Below are 19,489 nucleotides of genomic sequence, written 5' to 3' on the forward strand. Positions count from 1 at the left end.
GCATATCGGATGCTTTCTGTCGCGCCGGTCGTTCGATGACCACGGGGAAGCGGGTCAGCATCCAGTGTGGGACGTGGGGTCATCAGGGTTCCATGAGCTGGGTCTGCGGACGGGGTTCACCCCTTGTGGATGTTTAGCCAGGTACCGGTACCCTCAAGTCCGGTTCTATTCTCTAGGCGGAGCTAACCTGCCACCGCTCGCCCATATGTACCAAAATGACGCTGGCCGCCTCCCTCTCCGGCTCTTTTCCCTCCAACTCTCGTTCTCTCTTGGTGCTTTTCTTCTAAAAGGCGACGAGTTTCCCTTTTCATGCTCTTCGCTGGGACCTTGGTCGCTGCCACTTCGCCATCACCTTGCTGCATCACCCCAGCCTGACGTGCCGGAGGCATTGCCCCCCCCCCCCAGCAACGGTACACAACATCCTTCTCTATCGTTACTTTGTGAAACCCGGAGACGCTTATACACCTCTTCGCAAGGCTGCATCTAATTTGAACGTTGAGTCTTTGCTGCTAGCCGCCTTCCAAACCTGCACCCTAGAAACACCATCTTCATCATGTCGCCTCACATCGCCGACGAGGGCGTCCAATATTCGGACGACGTAAATGGCGCCCGCCGCCACGGCATCGACGCAGAGGCAGTACCTCAATTAATCGACAGCGCGACTTTGAACAGCTCCTCAAATGGCGCCTCGGTCCAAACCGGACCCAAGAGTCCCTACCTTAAGGCAGCCGACCCCAACTCGGTGTTGGATCTTGTCTGCGTCGGGTTCGGACCAGCCAGCGTGGCGATTGCGGTTGCCCTCCATGACACTCTGGAGGCGGGCAAGCTGCCCGAGGCGCCCAAAGTGCTGTTCCTCGAGAAGCAGCCCCGTTTCGCTTGGCATGCCGGCATGCTTCTCCCTGGGGCCAAGATGCAGATCTCTTTCGTCAAAGATCTCGCCTCACTGCGCGACCCTCGGTCCAACTTTACGTTTCTCAACTATCTGCACAAGAACAACCGGTTGATTGATTTCATCAATCTTAACACCTTCTTACCCGCCCGCGCCGAGTTTGAGGACTATCTCCGCTGGTGCGCTGGCCACTTTAACGACGTTGTCCGGTACCAGGCCGAGGTGGTCTCCATTGCCCCCGTCCAGGAGGATGGCCCTGCCAAGATCTTCGCCGTGACGTCCCGCAATGTCAAGACCGGTGTCATCACGACATACCAGGCGCGGAATGTTGTGGTGGCGGTGGGCGGGCAAGCCTCTGTCCCCAAGCTGTTCCCCGCTCGCCATCCTCGCGTCATCCACTCATCGCAGTACGCTCAGGTAGTGCCGGAGATCCTGTCCGACAGGTCGGCGCCCTACCGCGTGGCTGTGATTGGCGCAGGCCAAAGCGCTGCCGAGATTTTCAGCAACGTTCAAACTCTGTACCCGAACAGCAAAACGTACATGGTGATGCGGTCCGAGTTCCTGCGGCCGAGTGACGATTCCCCATTGTGAGTACCTCTCTTCTGTTCTGGCCTCGAATCGCATGGTCGGGTTTGTTCTAACGTACGTTCCCCTCATCCAGCATCAACAGCATCTTCAACCCGGAGTTTATCGACCACCTCTATCCCAAGCCGTCGTCCTATCGATCCAACCTGATCGCTGATGCCAAGGCGACCAACTACGGTGTCGTCCGCCTTGAGCTCATCGAGCACCTCTTTGAGGTCATGTATCACCAGAAGCGGACCTTGGGACCTGACGAAACACAGTGGCCGCACCGGATTCTCGCCGGGCGCGAGGTTCTGTCCGTCCAGGATAAGGGCGACAAGATCAGCCTGAAGGTTGCTATGATCCCCACTGCCGGAACTGCTGATGGGCCTTTGCTCGGAGAAGAGGTGCTCGAAGCCGACATTGTCATCTGCGCCACTGGCTACCAGCGCAAGGCCCACGTGGATATGCTCAAGGGCGCTTGGCACCTCCTCCCCCAGCTGGCCCCGGCGGAGGCCCAAGGCCCGAGGAACGACAGGTGGGTTGTAGAGACGGGCGAGGCTGAATCCCGCTCGTCTCGGGTGATCGAAGTGAGTCGGGATTACAGCGTCCGGTTCGCGCCCGGGGCGGTCGCCGCCGGTTCTGGAGTCTGGTTGCAAGGCTGTTGCGAGGCAACACACGGTGTAAGTTTGCTTTGTTCCTTCACAAGCTTCTGAAGATCGCTGCTAACTAGGCACAGCTGAGTGATACCCTGCTTTCGGTGCTGTCGACGCGGTCAGGTGAGATGGTTAAGTCTATTTTTGGCGCATCGGCATAAGTCTGGGTGAGAAGGCGACGGTATTTGAACTTGAATTTGCATCTTGTAGTTGGCGTTCCGGGATAATTGTCCTTTTTAAAATGAAAATCGGGTTAGGATCTTGATCTTCACATCACGTTCTCTTGCCACCCACCTTCCTCTCCCTCTGCATCGACGCCGGAGCCATACCGCCAGGCTCGGGGCCCTACCCCTACTTTTGCAAAGAACATTGGAGTGAACAGATCTCAGGGATATTGAAGAGCCATTGGATCACTGCTCCTCGTCCCCAAGAGTGCCATGGGAAGCCCCCGGTTCGTGCTTGGGGCTATTTGGTTTGTGTTGCAGTAGCAGGTATATATGGTGCACTAGCTGATGGCAGCATCAGCGGATCCGTTTTTGCTGTCACAGTTATGAGCCCGGTCCTCTTCTGTTTACGCAGCGGTATGTTGATAGTGCTACCTGCACTGTAAAAGTTATATATAATGAGAAGGCTCTGAGTTCGAAACCTGTGTTTGCACCCCTGACACAAAGGACGTTTTTAGGGTGGCGTCTGATAAATAAACACCCGGGCACCCCTCGGGGGTGCGATGGAGGATAGAGATGAAATTTCCTCTAACTCCAAGTCAGGATAAATAAGTGCACCAGGGAACTCAGACCTCGACTAATCGCCTCGGTCTGGGGGGTGTGTTGCAGTAGCAGGTATATATGGTGCACTAGCTGATGGCAGCATCAGCGGATCCGTTTTTGCTGTCACAGTTTGATAGAGGATGTGATCTCCGCGGCCTGCGGGAACCGGCTGCTGGGTGTAACCCACTCACTCCCGGTCTCAAGGCAGACGGGACTTGCGGAACTTGCGTGGTGACTTCCTACCACCTAGGTAAGTAAGACGGGCTGCATTCATCCAAAGTTCCCCCGCACTCATTCGGGGGCTTCGGAGAGCCAAATATTTTATGTCACAGGGCGTGGGGGTGAAAGCACGCCTTCCGGTCTCAACATGCATCCTTTTCCCTTCCCTGCGCTCACTAAACCGGATGTGGACCCGGTCCGTGAGTTAGGGCATTCTGTGATGGCCCGGACCTGTGAGAGTGCATACGACGGAAAGGAGTGGTTGGAAGCTGTTATTCAAAGGAAGAAAACAACTATCTGATGTGCCTCTCCTGGAGGCTCCTTATATACACGATGGATGCCCAGAATGGCGGTCTGAGCAGGCAGAATGACTGCTGGGGTTCAGGACCGGGGTATGAGTCCCCATAGATCCTGTCACACATTCCATCTGTCTCCATGGCTGCAGTCAGCAGAGACGCTCAAGGTTGTCAACTTTGAGTTACGAGAGGTTTTGGCTGCCCGCCCTGGGTCACATGGTCTTTAACCCGACACCCTGACCCTACCCCGTCCTGGACAAGCAGTGTGCACGAAGAATCCATCACCACCCAAACTCCGCCACAGCGGCGCGGCGGCTCCCTTTCTCGGCTGTTCAATCTTGCAACGTTGAGACAATCCGAAAACCTCTAAAGTTGAGGACCTGTAACTTAAGAGGTTCGCTCTGCGATCTCTGATCAGTTACGCTCGCGCCGTTGGCAGAAAGTGTCAAGTGGGGACAAGGCAAGTAGCGGACGACGCTGAGCTGCTGAGTTTTAAACCCCCCAAAAGGTTACACAACCAAGACGCAGGACCCGACCACCGCTCTGCCCCTTGATGCCGTTCTGGAACCACACGCAACAAGAGACATCTGCGCCGTACCGCTGAGGTGACAAAGCACCATCAGGAACTTACCAGACGGGAAGTTCTTCCGTCACCCTTCAGCCAATAACGTGCTGTCAGAAACAAATCACACCCTCACGAATCGCCCCTCCCTCGGACGTGCCCAATCAGAGACTGTTGATTTCGAACACATTTCGTCGACAAACTTTGTGATCTTGTGATTGATTGCTCTAGCTTGTGCTCGGTACTTACCAAGCTGGGAAAGAGGTCAATAAGACATCGAGTGACAAGTTGGGGGTGTTACTGGGGACGTGGCCCGTCCGGTGAATGACCTGGTAGGTACATCCAGGTCCCCAGTTCAAACCATGGCATCTCCCGTCGCAATCTCATTCTTAACATACCTAGTAGTTAGCTAGTGATCCAGGATGGCTTCGCTCAGTTCAGACTCGGACAATGCCATGTCCATTGTCAACCATCCTCCCACTCGGCTACCTGGACCTCGCCTACTTCATCACCTCGTTCAGCAGCATTCAGAGGATGGACAGCCGGCCATCGACTTCCTTGCACTCGACGAGTCCCGGGCGTCTCTCACGTACCGGGAACTACACGACGCATCTGATGCCCTGGCCTCACGGATCGCGTGCCGAACCAGTCAACGAAGGAAGGATGGCAACCTTGTCGTGCCAGTCCTAATCCCACAGAGCCCAGAGCTCTACATCGCCCTGTTGGCGATCTTAAAGGCGGGTGGAGCCTTTTGCCCCATGAATCTGGACGTGCCGCCTGAACGAGCAAAGTTTATTTTAGGGGATGTCGCGGCGGAGCTTGTCATCACGACCTCCGAGCTCGCGCCAAAGCTCCCAGAGGGCGGTCACTCGGTCCTGATCGTCGATGATAAGCCATCCGAGAGTAGCCCAGTTGGCACGCCGTACCGACAGGCTACGTCGGCAGACCTAGCGTATGTCATGTACACATCGGGCTCCACGGGCACGCCAAAGGGGGTCGGGATCACCCACGACGCTGCCACACAGAGTTTGCTCGCCCATGACCGGCACATACCGAGCTTCTCTCGATTCCTTCAGTTTGCCGCCCCGACGTTTGATGTCTCCGTCTTTGAGATTTTCTTCCCCCTTTTTCGGGGAAAGACGCTTGTGGCCTGCTCTCGACCCGCCATGCTGAACGACCTGCCCGGCGTCCTGCGTAAGATGGACGTGGACGCTTGTGAGCTCACGCCAAGCGTTGCGGGCAGCCTTCTTCGCCGACGAGATAACGCTCCCGGACTTCGGCTGCTTTTGACCATTGGCGAGATGCTCACAAAGCCTGTCATTGAGGAGTTCGGAGGCAGCCATGACCGCCCGAGCATGCTCTGGGCAATGTACGGTCCGACAGAAGCGGCCATTCACTGCACCCTGCAGCCTGCAGCCACTCACGACTCTACAATTCGCAACATCGGAATCCCTCTTGACACGACTTCGGCGTTCATTCTGAGAGTTTCGGAAGATGGGAGTGGCGGCAACAGGGACTTTGAGGTTCTTCCCCGAGGGGAGATTGGAGAGTTGGCAGTCGGTGGCCATCAGCTTGCGCAAGGGTACCTCAACCGGCGTGAACAGACCGCTGCGGCTTTCATTGAAACCCCCTACGGCCGTCTCTACCGGACTGGTGACAAGGCCAGAATGCTCCATGACGGAAGGCTTGAGTGCCTAGGCCGCATATCCGACGGACAGGTCAAGCTCCGTGGCCAGCGAATGGAGCTCGGTGAGGTGGAGCACGCGGCGTTGAGGGTACCGGGCTGTCATAGCGCCGTGGCTGCCGTGATGGGCGCGACGCTGGTCCTGTTTTGCGCCGCTGACGGCCCACCGGATGTGGTGACCGAGGCTGTCATGGAGTCATGCAGGCAGTGGCTTCCAGGGTTTATGTTGCCTGGTGACATCATTGTTTTCGACAGCTTCCCACGTCTCGCGTCCGGCAAAGTCGACAGGAAACGGATGATCGAGGAGTACAAATCCCGCGGCCCGGGGGATTCTCTGGAGCCTGCCTTCATGGATGATTTGGAGAGGCAAATCCACAGGCTGACGCGTGACCTTTTGGGTGTCAACATCCAGCCGGGCGAAGACTTGGCCAAGGCAGGTCTGGACTCTCTCACTGCAATCAGGCTTGCCTCGGTCTTGAGGAACGCAGGTTTTGAGGTTGGAGCGCTTGACATCCTGGAGTCGCGCGGTGTGTCAGAGCTGGCGGGTCGTTTGCGATCTCGTCCAACAATGCTGGGATCAGAGCGGCCGCAGGCTGTCACCAATGCCACCAGACTGGATCAATCCCACATCCTTGCCAGCCATACACTCCTGGAACGATACACCGACAGAGTCGATGCGGTCATGCCCTGCACACCACTCCAGGCCTCCATGCTGGCTGAGACGGCCAGAGACCAGCGGGCATATTGCAACTGGGTTGAACTCGGGTTCAATGGTGGCGTGTCCCCGGAATTGATTCGCTCCTGGTTTGTGAAGCTTGCCCAAGCAAACGAGATTCTACGGACAGGATTTGTCCACCAGGACGGGCAGTTTCTCCAAGTCGTACTCAACGGCGTCGATGACTCCACCATTTCCATCTGCGACTCCCCTGGACGTCAATTTGAACTCGACGTTCAGTCAGGCTTGATGTTTCCGTTCCGAGTTTCAATATCGACTCTGGAAACACACAACGTCAGGAGGGTGGTACTGCAGATGCACCACGCAGTGTACGACGGCTGGTCGCTGGACCTGCTGCTGACAGATCTTGCCAACCTTGCCCAGGGGCTGCAGCTAGACGTCAGGCCGCAGTTTCGGCTGGTCACGGGATTCATTCACTCAGAAGCTTTCGACGAGGCATGCAACATCGCAAGGGAGTTCTGGGCGGGCGCCCTATTAGGATACCAACCACCTGTGCTCCCGGTCCTGAACGCACGCGTTGTGCCCACATCAACCACAGAATCATTCAGCTTCTCTCTCAATGCAACTCCCGAAACGGTCAAAGCAACCATGAAAACCCTCGGATGCAGCATCCAGGCCATATTTCAGGCCGCGGTGGCGTGGCTGTGGAGCTCCATGCTTGGGAGTGAGGATGTGGTCATCGGCACCATTCAGTCGGGAAGGACGGTTCCCATCACTGGGGTTGAAACCATCATCGGACCTTGCATCGCAGCCGTGCCCCTTCGGGTAGACCTGTCTCAGATGCAAACGATTCAGGACCTGGTCGTGGGCGTGCATGCTGCCAATCGTGCGACTCTGGCTCATGGCGTCCTACCTCTCGCCGAGATCAAAAGCCTCGCAGGAATCCCACCAGGACAGGCGTGTTATGACGTTGCGTTCATCTACCAGGAATCACCCCACAGCAAGAGCTGGCGGACGGGCGCGTTTGACGTGGTGACCCAGCAGGACTACCTGGAAACCAAACTCCTCATTGAAGTCGAACCGAAGAACGACGAATTTGAGATGCGCCTGACATACCACTCTGATGTGTTTCCCGAGCATCAAATCAAAGCCATGGTTAGTTTGCTTGACGTGGCAATCGTGTTCATGGCGGGGAACCTCACCGCGGACCTGGCCTCGGTCCGCAAGGCGCTTCCGCAGGAACACGCCTCTGTGTACAACCTCAATCCGAAAAGGTTTGAAGGAGTTCCGGATCTGGCTCATGCGGTTGACCGGATTGCCAACCGGTTTCCAGACAAAGACGCCGTCTGTTTCGCGGAGCATATCTCAGATGGGATGCTGACCACAACGACCATCACATTTGCTGAGCTCAACTTCACTGCGGAGACAATGGCGGAGCACATCCGTCAACGCGGAGCCTCGGAAGGAAGAGTCATCGCCATTGTCATGGAAAAGTCAATCCGGCTATATACTGCCATTCTCGCCATCCTGAAGACCGGCAATGCATACCTCCCCCTCCTGCCCAGCACTCCTATCTCGAGGCTCGCCGATATTCTCGAGCACGCTGAGATCAACATTTGTCTTGTCGATGCGTCTTCGAAAGCCAGGCTGGAAGGCCATGTCCATTGTCATCTTCTCGACATCGAAGCGCTAGATCTGCACTCAAGACCTGGTAGCACAATCGCTCCTGCGCCCGACCCGGACCGCCTCGCATACGTCATCTACACTTCCGGGAGCACCGGAGCCCCCAAGGGTGTCTGCGTGACGCAACGAAACGTCATGAGCAACCTTGATGCCCTGTCACGCATCTATCCAGTCGGCGAACATTCCAGGCTTTTGCAATCATGCTCCCAAGCGTTTGACGTGTCCGTCTTTGAGATCTTCTTCGCCTGGACTCAAGGCATGTGTCTCTGCTCGGCGACCAACGACACGCTGTTTGAAGATCTGGAGCGGTCGATTCGCAAGCTGTACATCACCCATCTCAGCATGACGCCGACGGTGGCGTCCCTTGTTGACCCAGGCAAGGTCCCATCCGTCACGTTTCTCGTCACCGCCGGCGAGCCGATGACCGAGGCGGTTGCGCGCAAGTGGGGCGACAAGCTATACCAGGGCTACGGTCCATCCGAGACGACAAACATCTGCAGTGTCAAGAGGATGGACGGGAATGCAGCTATCCGGCACCTGGGGTGGAGTCTCGACAACACCTCGACGTTTGTTTTGACCCCTGACAGCCTGGATCCCGTGCCGCACGGTTGCCTCGGAGAACTGTGTTTTGGTGGGGATCAGGTGGCTCAGGGGTATCTTGGCGCAGAGGATCTGACAGCCGCAAAGTTCATCAACCACCCCCTTTTCGGCCGCATCTACCGGTCAGGAGACCTTGGCCGGATGCTCCCTGACGGTTCCATGGTCATTGTGGGGCGTGTTGACGACCAAATCAAGATCCGTGGCCAGCGCGTCGAACTTAATGAGATCACAGAGACCATCCGCCAGTCAGCTAATGGAGTGGATTGCGCGACCCTGCTGCTTCGCGATCACGAGACTGGATCCCGGGACCTTATCATCTCATACCTAGTCCCGCATCAGCGCAAAGGAGCCATGTTTCACGTTCTGGAGATGGATGGGTTCCTGAGGGAGAAGCTCCAGGCCTTGTATCATGTCCTCGAATCTCGACTCCCTGCGTACATGGTCCCCTCTGCTATCGTCCCGGTGTCTGCCTTGCCAGCCACAGCCTCAGGGAAGCTGGACAGGTCACGGCTCAAACAAATCTTTCAGAACCTGGATAATGACCATGTTTCGGCCATTAGTCATGGCACAACACCCAGCGCGGCGAACGATGGGGAATGGTCCGCCAACGAACTTCAAGTTGCTGAGGTCTTGGCGGCTGCGCTAGGTGTCGAAAAGAACGCCGTTGGAAGATGGACACCTCTGGCCACTCTAGGATTGGATTCCATCTCCGCCATTCAGGTTTCGAGGCAGCTGGCTAACAAGTTCAAGACACGCCTCCCGATTTCGGTCATTCTTCAGAACCCCTGTGTCACCAGGCTTGCGAGGGTTTTGCAGGATGTTGGAGCACAAGGCGCATCGTTTGAAGTTCAAGAAGATACCAGGGAGCTTGTCTCAGCGGGGGCCTTGGAGATGGCAACACGGAAGCTTCAAGAACTCGGGAAACCGTTTCTTCGCCTTCTCCCGTGCACTCCGCTCCAAGAAGCCATGCTCATTGCCTCGTCTGGCAGCAATCGATACCTCAACAAAATGCTCTTCCGCGTCCTGGGGGATATGGAGCGTCTGAAGGAGGCTTGGAACATCATGGTTGCCCGCCATGACATTCTCCACACGTGTTTCATCGCCACGAACCACCCTCAGTCGCCAATCTTGCAAGTCGTTCTTGCCGACTGGCAGGCCCCTTGGCTAGAGTTCGAACTGGATGGGAAGCAGTTGACGTTGGACGACTGCATTGCGCGTCAAGTTGAGCAAATCCCGGAGGCCATTGACTTGGCAGAACCAGCTCTCTCATTTGCCATCATCAGGGACGAAAGGCATGTTCATCTTTCCTTTGTTTGCCACCACGCACTATATGACGGCGTCGCCATGGGGAAGCTTCTTGAAGAAGTTGAGAAGTGCGTATCGGGATGCGCGCTTCCTCCGTCACCATCCTACGAGCAGTTCTTGCGCATGTCCATGTTCTTGCCGGACAATACTGAATCGTTTTGGCAAAATCATCTGGATGGCTACAACCCGAAGCTCACAACACACCTGAGATCTGACATTCGCGAATGTCACCGCGGGGAGACCAGCTTTCAGCTTGACATGCTGCTTTCCACAGTCCAAAGCAAAACCAGGGACCTTGGGATCTCGCTTCTGGCGCTTGTTCAGTCTGCATGGTCTCTGACGCTCGGAGCACTATTTCGGACGGACGACGTCTGTTTTGGCAATGTTTTCAATGGCCGTTCGCTACCTGTCGATGGGATGAATGGCGTTGTTGCACCCTGCTTCAACACGCTTCCTGTCCGCATGAGCATGACCGGAAAGCGGCGAAACATCGATCTCATGAGGGCATTCCAGAACGCCAATGTCGAGCTCCTACGATACCAGTTCACCCCCCTCCGACGAGTTCGAGCTCTCTTTTCTCACTTACATGATCCTCGGCTGTTTGATACCCTTTTGCTTTTGCAACAATCTCTTCGTCCCCTCGATCATTCACTGTGGACCTTGGAGCGCGATGACGGAGAGATGGATGTAAGTTCCCCAGATACCAGTTCATCAATGGAAACTAAAAGGCAACACAGGTTCCTCTTGTGTGCGAAGTGACACCCGATGCATCGGCAGACCTGCTTAAGATCAAGATCCATATCTCTGAACGGTAAGCCCGAGACGCCTTTTGGTGTTCAAGGCAGACGCTAACCACGCCCCAGCCAAGCTCTGGCCCCTGGCGTTGCCGGGCTCGCTTCCGACCTATTCCTCACTGCTCTCAACTATTGCCTTCATTTCCCCGGATCCAATGCCACTCTGGCTAGCTTGCCACCGGGACTGGCTAATCGCCTCGATCGCGTTGTGTTTCCCCTGCCTTCGCACGCCGAGGCCAACAGCCAGCCAGCGATGATGTCTGAGAACTGGACACCAACAGAGAGCTCAGTCCGGGATGTGTTGGCTGATATCTCATCCATGGCACGCAGCCTGATACGCCGGCAAACCACGATCTATCAACTTGGCCTTGATAGCATTGGCGCCGTGCGGGTCGCCGGGAAGCTTCGCAACCTTGGTCATAGAGTTCTCCCGAGCGACGTGATCGAGAACCCGACGTGCGAGAAGCTTGCTCGGTTCATTGAAAGTCGGGATGCTGCTGTGGGTCCTGTGAAGACCTACAACTTTGACAAGTTTCAGTCACAGGTGGCATCGCAAGTCGTGGCCTACGGCATACCCTCTCATGTCGCTGAGCACGCTCTGCCTTGCACACCGGTCCAGTCTGCTATGATGGCTCAGTTCATCAAGTCTGATGGCCGCGACTATTTCAACTACCTAAGCTTCGAGCTCGACGATGACATCACCGCTGAAGGCATGGCCGATGCGTGGCGAACCGTCTCGCAAGCCTATCCAATCCTCAGAACGGCAATCATACCTGTGGAACATGACGAAGTAGCGTTTGCTATGGTTCAAAACGCCGAGCACAGCCAGACGGTGTGCGTTGAGCCGGACCAAGTATTTGATCTGGAGAAGTGGCGGGTTCAAGCCGCGAGGGATGCTGCCCAGGTCCCTCATTCCCGGCTGTGGTGCGTCGCCTTGGTGACAGGAAAGAAGCGGGTAGCGATGCATCTCGCCATTCACCATGCGCTGTACGATGCGCAGTCACTAGGGGTCATTCTGGATGCGCTGTCTGCGGTCTTGAAAGGCAACCGGGTACCTCCAAAGTCAGCCCCTGCTCTCGCCGTTTCCGATATCTTCGCCATGATCTCCTCGGCCACCGACGATGTCACGCGGTTCTGGAGGAGCCAGTCTGACCAGGTAGTCGTCAATTACTTCCCGGTTATGACTCCGCTGCGCGATCCGTCACGAGAGATCTTGACCACACGTGCTAGGAGCAGTGCCCCCTTGGCCTCCCTAGAACGAGCTGTTTCTACAGCGGGATACACAATGCAAGCGGTTCTCCAAGCGGCATGGGCTCGAATCTTGTCGGCATACCTTGGAGAAGGCTCGGTTGTGTTTGGGGTTGTGTTTTCGGGTCGAAGCACTGAAGGAACCAAGGATTCCGCGTTCCCGTGCCTTACGACGCTTCCGGTGATCGCCACCAGCAACGCTTCAAATCGCCTTCACCTGGACGCCATGATGCAGTACAATACGGCACTCTTCAAGCAGCAACATCAACCGCTGTCACGCATCCAGCAGCTGCTCGGATTCCGTGATGTTAAGCTGTTCGACACTCTCCTTGTTTACCAGAAGTTTGGATCGACGGGGCCGGAGGCCCGACCATGGAGGTTGACTCATGAGGGTGTGAACACCGATTATCCGGTTTCCATCGAGGCCGAGCCGACTGGCGACGATGGGCTGGAGTATCGTATCACCTTTTTCAGCGACGTGCTTCCGCAGAAACAAGCGACCATGCTCTTGGCTCAGTTCGATGCGACCGTTCAACACCTTGCTTTCCGCCCGGACGGACAGGAAGCCGACTTGTGTCAGTCCAGACCAAGCATTCACGCTGTTCTCCCTCCTGAAATTCCCGAGATTCGCACCGAAATCAAGTTCCTTCATCATTTCGTCGAGCGCCAGGCTATCAACAAACCTCAAGCAACCGCTCTTCACTTCGTGGAGGGGTTCCGCGGTGACAGCCCTATTGGCCGCGCATGGACCTATCAGCAGCTCAATGACAATGGTAACAAGGTTGCACATCTGTTGCTTCCTCATGTCAACCCTGGAGCCATCGTCGCAGTCTATTTTGACAAGTGCCCAGCAGTGTACTTTGCAATTCTGGGCATTCTTAAGGCAGGCTGTGGTTTCGTCGCGCTGGACCCCAGCGCTCCACGTTCCAGGAACGAGTTCATTTTGCAGGATTCCGGGGCATCTGTTTTGCTTACGTCCCCGGAGAGGCGGGAAGCTCTGGATCTGTCAGTTGCTGTCCCAATCATCCCAGTCAGCGAAGGTCTTCTGGAAAGAGTTCCCACCAACACGCCAGTTCCAGTCCCAGAGCTGACATCAGACGACGTGTGTTACTGCCTGTATACGTCTGGCACCACTGGCACGCCGAAGGGGTGCCTGATAACCCACAACAACTCTGTGCAATGCATGCTCGCATTCCAACACATCTTCGAGGGGCACTGGGAGCATGACTCGAGATGGCTTCAGTTTGCTTCCCTTCACTTTGATGTGTCGGTTCTCGAGCAGTACTGGTCCTGGTCCGTCGGCATCACGCTGGTCTCCGCTCCCAGGGACTTGATCCTCGAGGATCTTGCCGGGACAATCGCACGCCTCGGAGTCACTCACATCGACCTAACGCCATCCCTTGCACGGCTGCTGCATCCCGACGAGGTCCCCAGCCTCTGTCAAGGCGTCTTTATAACAGGGGGTGAGGCATTGAGGCAGGAGATCCTTGATGTGTGGGGGTCCAAGGGCGTCATCTACAACTTCTATGGCCCGACCGAAGCCACTATTGGCGTGACCGTCTTCCCGCGTGTACCCACTCTGGGTCGTGCGTCAAACATCGGCCGTCAGTTTGTCAACGTTGGGTCATACGTTCTAAAGCCAGGCACCGAACAGCCGGTGCTCAGGGGAGGGGTGGGAGAACTCTGTCTGTCTGGGCCGTTGGTCGGTAAGGGGTACTTGAAGCGTGATCACCTGACCGCTGAAAAGTTTCCCACCCTCAGGCTGTTTGGCGAGCGGGTGTATCGCACTGGAGATCTAGTTCGCGTTCTTCACGACGGTTGCTTCGACTTCCTCGGCCGGGCCGACGACCAGGTCAAGCTCCGTGGCCAGCGGCTCGAAATCGGCGAAATCAATCACACAATCCGCAAGGAGGTCGAGGCCGTCAAAGACGTTGCTACGTTGGTTGTGCGGAATGCAGCTCAGGACAAGGATGTTCTTGTCTCCTTCATCGTGGCCGCCAACGCAACGAGGGGCAAGGAACGTCTTGACAACTTGGTGCTCGTCAAAACGTCGGATGCAGCGCGTATCTGTCGCCTTGCAAAGGAGGCATGCCGAGCCAAACTACCCGGATACATGGTACCAACCTATGTGCTCCAGCTTCCTTTCATCCCACTTTCAGTCAACAACAAGGCCGAGTTCAAGAAACTCCGGGCCTTCTTCTCCTCGCTGGACCCGGAGGAATTGCTACGGTTCTGTTCTGCCACCAGCCAAACGACCAAACAGCTCAGCTCTACCGGGTTGAAAATTGCAAGCGCCATTTCAGCCATGCAGGGACTTGACATGGCCACAATCACACCATCCTCGAATGTCTTCGAACTTGGTATCGACTCTATCTCTGTCCTCCGTCTCTCCCGCTCTATGAAGAGCCAGGGTCTCAGTCAAGCCACTCCAATGCTGATCCTTCAGCACCCATTGATCGCAGATCTAGCGGACGCGATCGACAAGCAAGGTCATCCACCAGACCTCTCTCCTGTTAGAGCCAGCTTGCAGTCGATTCTCGCCTGCGCTCAGAAGCATGAATCTCTCATCTTGGGCCAGTTGGGGGCCACAGCTGATGAGATCGAGTACATTGCCCCTTGCTCACCCCTTCAGCAGGGCATGATCGCGAGGTCTGCTACAGACGATGCCTACTTCAACACCTTCCAACTTCGAATTGCGCCGACAGTGTCCTCGGAAACGCTACGGAAGGCATGGGAGCGGGTCGTGAGTGCGCTTCCTATCCTACGGACCAAGTTCGTTGGTACGCCTGATGGGCATGTGCAAGTGGCTCTCAAAAGCCCGTCGCTTTCATGGCTTGAAAGCTCCCTTGGATCGGGGGATTCGACCGAGCAGGTAATTGCAGAATCTCGGAACCTCTGGATTTCACGGAACAAGGATGCTCTGTTCGGCTTCCCCGAGGTTCTTCTCCTTGTGACAACATTTGGGACACGCCTGCTTGTCCTTCACGTCTTCCACGGCCACTACGACGGCAACAGCTTTGAGCTGATTCTTGACAGGCTCGCACAGGAGTATCTGGCTCTGAGTGGCGAGAAATCGGTGGTGCATTACCCAGGGACTCCGTCGTTTTTAGACGCTCTGTGCTACGGACCTCTGCAGGACTTGACCAACAGCAAACCCTTCTGGCAAAACCACCTACAGGGCACGATGCCGGTTTCCAATCATGTTCCGGGGGTCGATCTTCCCGTCACAAGCAGCCGCCGGGAGATTCAATTCAACTACTTTGAGACTCTGAGGGCCAACCTCAGAGTTACCCACCAAGCTCTGGTACAGGCGGCATGGGTCAGTGTCTTGGCTAGCTATGCTTCCACAGTTCCCACGATTGGGATCATTGTCTCAGGGAGAAGCATTGCTTTGGACGGCGCGGAGCGCGTTGTCGGACCGCTCTTCAACACACTCCCGTTTCAAGCGAAGATCGCCCCTGACGGCTCGACGACCTGGACGTCATTGATCCAGCAATGCCACAACTTCAACATCGAGACCCTCCCATTCCAGCATGTCCCGCTTCGCGACATACAGAAGTGGTGCTCAGGAGGAAAAGCACTTTTCGATACCTTGTTTTCGTTCCAACGTGAGGAGCAACCAGTGTCTCGTTACAACGACCTTTGGACTGTGCTCGAATCCAAGCCCAATCCAGACTACCCCCTTGCTTTGGAGGCCACCTTGGATTCCTCTGGCGGCTTGCGTCTGTTACTTGTTTCGCGAGGAAAAAGATCAGACGAGCTTGAGGAAGTGATGAGAGCTTTAGAGGAGGCATTGAAGTCCATGGTCCAGGATCCAGAGGCGTTCATTGAAGGCGCGACCTTGAAGACGCCTGAACAAACCTACGGCACCGTCCTCGGCGGAGGTCTCAAAAATGGTGTCGTTACGAACGGGGCCACAACCAACAGCACCATTCCAACCGGACACCATGAACAAGAGGGCTTCGTGTGGACGGAGCTTGCATCCATCATTCGAGACGAGGTGTCCAGACTCGCCAATATCGATCCACAGACAATCTACGGAGACACATCCATTTTTGGCCTCGGCCTCGACAGCATCGACGCCATCAAGCTTTCTGCGCGACTGAAGCAAGTCGGCGTCAACGTCAAGATGAGCGATCTGATGAGACTGCAGTCCATCAAATCGATCGTGGAACACACCGAGTCCCAAAAGAGCCATTGCTGTGCCGATGGTATCGATACCAGCCTGGGCAGAAGCGAGGAAGTTCGGGTTATTGCTGCCCTCCGTGAGCACCTTGCCGGGAAGGTTGCGAAGGACGACATTGTGCTCCCAGCGACACCCCTTCAGGAGTCGATGGTCGTCGAGATGGTCGAGTCCGATTTCCACTTGTATTTTAACCACGATATCATGGAAATCCCGCCAACCGTCAACGTCAAGAAGCTCAAGCAGGCGTGGTTGGCTGTCATTGCTGGCTCGCCAATCCTCCGAACTCGGTTCCTGCGCATCGAAGACCCCTCCATCCCATCGGCGTACTGCCAAGCAATTTCACGAGACACTCGAGCTTACATCGCTGAAGTTAGCCTTAACAGCGCTGATGAGATTTCCAACGTCTGCCATGCGGCGACCCTTCGTGGTCGGAAAGGGGGAGCCCAGTCTGACCTTCTGCAGCTTCACTTCGTGCACGTGGGCGACAAAGACTACCTTGTGCTCTCGATCTCTCATGCTCTGTACGACGGCTGGTCTCTAGGGCTCATTCATCAACATGTGAGAGCCGCCTATGAAGGGCGGTATCAAGCCCAAAGCCTGGAATCTTACTTGGGCCACCTACAATACATCCTCTTCCCACATCATCGGGCCGCCGACAAGTTCTGGGCAGACTTCCTTCGCGACGCTCAACCAACAATCCTTCCAGCACAGGAGGCCAACCACGGCCAGCAGTCGGTGACCATTCACAGCAGCGATCACATCTCCTCTCTCTCTACCTCGGAGATCACCGCCTTCTGCAGGGCCAAATCCATCACTATGCAAACCCTTGGCCAAGCTTGCTGGGCTGCCTTCCTCGCCATCAAAACACGATCCTTGGATGTTACCTTTGGCACCGTTCTCTCGTGTCGTGATAGCGAGGCCCTCGAGGGTCTCGTGTTTCCCACCATGAACACGGTCGCTGTCCGCTGCGTTTTGAAAGGTTCGGTCTCGTCTTGGCTGCGTGGTATGCAAGACAATTCCAATAACATCAGGATCTACCAACACTTCCCGTTGCGCGAGGTCCGAAGGATGACGGGTGGCAGAGGCCCCTTGTTCAACACTTTGTGCATACAGCAGCGGTCATCAAACCCAACGGGTTTTCCAGACTCAAACAGCTGGGTGCAATCCGTCGGGGGGTCATCATCAGTGGAATATCCCGTTTGCGTGGAATTCGAAGTTCAGGGTGACAGCCTCTTCTGGAGAACTGCATGCGATGGCGCTTACGTTCAGGGGGGCGACGTATCAGCCATGCTTCTGGAGCTGGACCAGATCTTGCAGCGACTCATCCGCTCAGCGGACACGGACATAACTATGCTCTGTGCAGATGAAGTATCCCCTCACAACAGCATGCCTGGAGCAACATCCATGATCACAAACGGCACCACGTCCGACATAGAGCAGGTGTCCGGTCAAGATGGAGGGACGTGGTTCCCTGTTGAGCAGACCATACGGGAAGTCCTTTCAGAGGTTTCGGGGGTCCCCGTGCAGGGCATCCTGCCAACAAACAACATCTATCATCTTGGCCTGGACTCGATCAGCGCCATCAAAGTGGTGACCCTCCTCCGGAAGCGGGGAGTAACGGTAGCGTTCCGAGATATGGTTAAGGCAGGATCTATCTCGGAGATAGCTCGAGCTGTTCGCCATGTGGAATGCGCTCCAAGTGCCTCATGTAGGACAACAACGGAAGATGCAGAGGCGACCGGAGTGGGAGCTACCATCGGCGATTCCCTCCCTGGAATCCTCACGAGGGCTGGGATTAAAGAATCCGCCGTTGAGGCAGCACTACCAGCTTCAGCCATGCAAGTCCACGTGCTGTCAGTGTGGGAAAACACAGGGCATCAGGTTTTCTACCCGTCGTTTACCTATACCTTGTCCGGAAACGTCAGCGTCGAGACGATCGCCAACGCGTGGAAATCCCTGGTGGCCGAACTACCCATCCTCAGGACGGTCTTTATCAGCGCAGACTCGCTGCCATTCCCAATTCTGCAAGTGGTACTGCAGTCCACCGTGCTCCAGTCCCCCGAGCCGCCGCGTGCAGGGGACACGAGATGGCACAGCCGTGAGGATACGGATTTCCAACAGCCCTATCACTCACTTCGTGTGGAACGCTATGGTGACAGATGGATTCTGAGGCTGAAGATCCATCATGCGCTATACGATGCCTTCAGCCTGCCAGCCATGATGACTCGGTTCACTGCTCTGTGCGGCCAAGTTCCGACCCACCCCCTCGAGCCGGAAACCCACGCGTTTGACTGGGTCGCGGCGCATCGCCAGACATTCTCGAGCACCGCCATTCAAGCGAGAAAGGTGTTTTGGGCCACGTATCTCGCTGGCGTTGAACGCAACCCATCCGCGTCGTTCGTCGGTCATGGGCCCCGAGCCTCGAGCTCCGCCCAAACCTCGACTCGCAAGAGCATGGACCCCGCACAAAGTGTCAAGGAAGCAGCTGTTCAGGACATCACTCCGCTCCTCGCACTCTGCAAAACTGCTGGTATCAGCCTTCAGTCCCTCTTTTTCGCCGTCTATGCTGAGTTCCTGGCCTCGACGGTCCAATCTGGACAACAAAGACCGGAGAACGTAGTGTTTGGCGTGTACCTTGCCAACCGGACGGAACGTCAAGCAGAGAGTGGGGTGGAGTTTTGGCCTCGACTCCGATTGGTACCGCTGCGAGTTAGACTCGGAAAGAATGGCCCCAGGGATCTGGTGGACGTGGCGGGCGCGATTCAGAGGGATCTTCATGCTGTGTCGGTACCTGAGAATGTCGAGGTGGGGATGTGGGAGATCCGTGACTGGACAGGAGTCGTGGTGGACTCGTTTGTGAACTTTCTGGGGGTGTCGGAAGTTGAGGTAGACCCTCTGGGAGGGGATGTCCGGCTTGAGGTGGCCAAGGACTTGGACGAAGATGGGCAAGGCCTGGTTGGTGTGAGCGAGGTTGGCTCAGAGAGTGGCTCTGCGGCAAGGTGGCCCGGGATTGGCAACATCTCGATCAGAGACGTCTATCCGGTATGTCAAAACCTCGATGAGACCAGACCGAGTTTTAAGGGTCTTCTGCTGACCAACTGCAGGATGCAATCGATGTCGAAGTTGCGCTGGTGGGAAGCTCCATGACAATCGGTGTTTTTGGGTCTCGGGAGAGGCTGAGGGATAACGGTGCAGCGAACGTCATTGAACGGTTGGTTGATGGGTTGAGGGAGCTTGCCTAAGCCTTGCACAGGTGGTGGCAGTTTACTGATGAATCGGGCGCGTTTTCTGTTTGTGGTGTTGGTGTACATTGGATTCTCATTGCTAACTGTTGACATACAATCTTTGATCGCGTTGGAG

General features: G+C 55.9%; 3 protein-coding genes across 3 annotated transcripts; 2 read left to right on the forward strand and 1 right to left on the reverse strand.

Moving 5' to 3' along the window:
• Positions 1–553: 553 nt before the first annotated feature.
• On the forward strand, positions 554–2,270 carry VTJ83DRAFT_7004 (uncharacterized protein; the record flags this gene model as incomplete). Its single annotated transcript, XM_071013779.1, has 3 exons — positions 554–1,476; positions 1,551–2,136; positions 2,193–2,270. The coding sequence occupies 3 exons, from the start codon at positions 554–556 to the stop codon at positions 2,268–2,270; spliced, it is 1,587 nt and encodes a 528-aa protein (XP_070863221.1).
• On the reverse strand, positions 1,543–2,436 carry VTJ83DRAFT_7005 (uncharacterized protein; the record flags this gene model as incomplete). The annotated part of the gene is made up of 3 exons (XM_071013780.1): positions 1,543–2,178; positions 2,225–2,341; positions 2,404–2,436. The coding sequence occupies 3 exons, from the start codon at positions 2,434–2,436 to the stop codon at positions 1,543–1,545; spliced, it is 786 nt and encodes a 261-aa protein (XP_070863222.1).
• Positions 2,437–4,375: 1,939 nt separating this feature from the next.
• VTJ83DRAFT_7006 (uncharacterized protein) lies at positions 4,376–19,371 on the forward strand (the record flags this gene model as incomplete). Its single annotated transcript, XM_071013781.1, has 4 exons — positions 4,376–10,588; positions 10,639–10,712; positions 10,765–19,171; positions 19,234–19,371. 4 exons carry the CDS (start codon positions 4,376–4,378, stop codon positions 19,369–19,371), a joined length of 14,832 nt encoding a protein of 4,943 aa, XP_070863223.1.
• Positions 19,372–19,489: the final 118 nt, after the last annotated feature.

Source organism: Remersonia thermophila, chromosome 7 (assembly GCF_042764415.1).
Source record: "Remersonia thermophila strain ATCC 22073 chromosome 7, whole genome shotgun sequence".
In the NCBI taxonomy this organism is placed as follows: domain Eukaryota; kingdom Fungi; phylum Ascomycota; class Sordariomycetes; order Sordariales; family Chaetomiaceae; genus Remersonia; species Remersonia thermophila.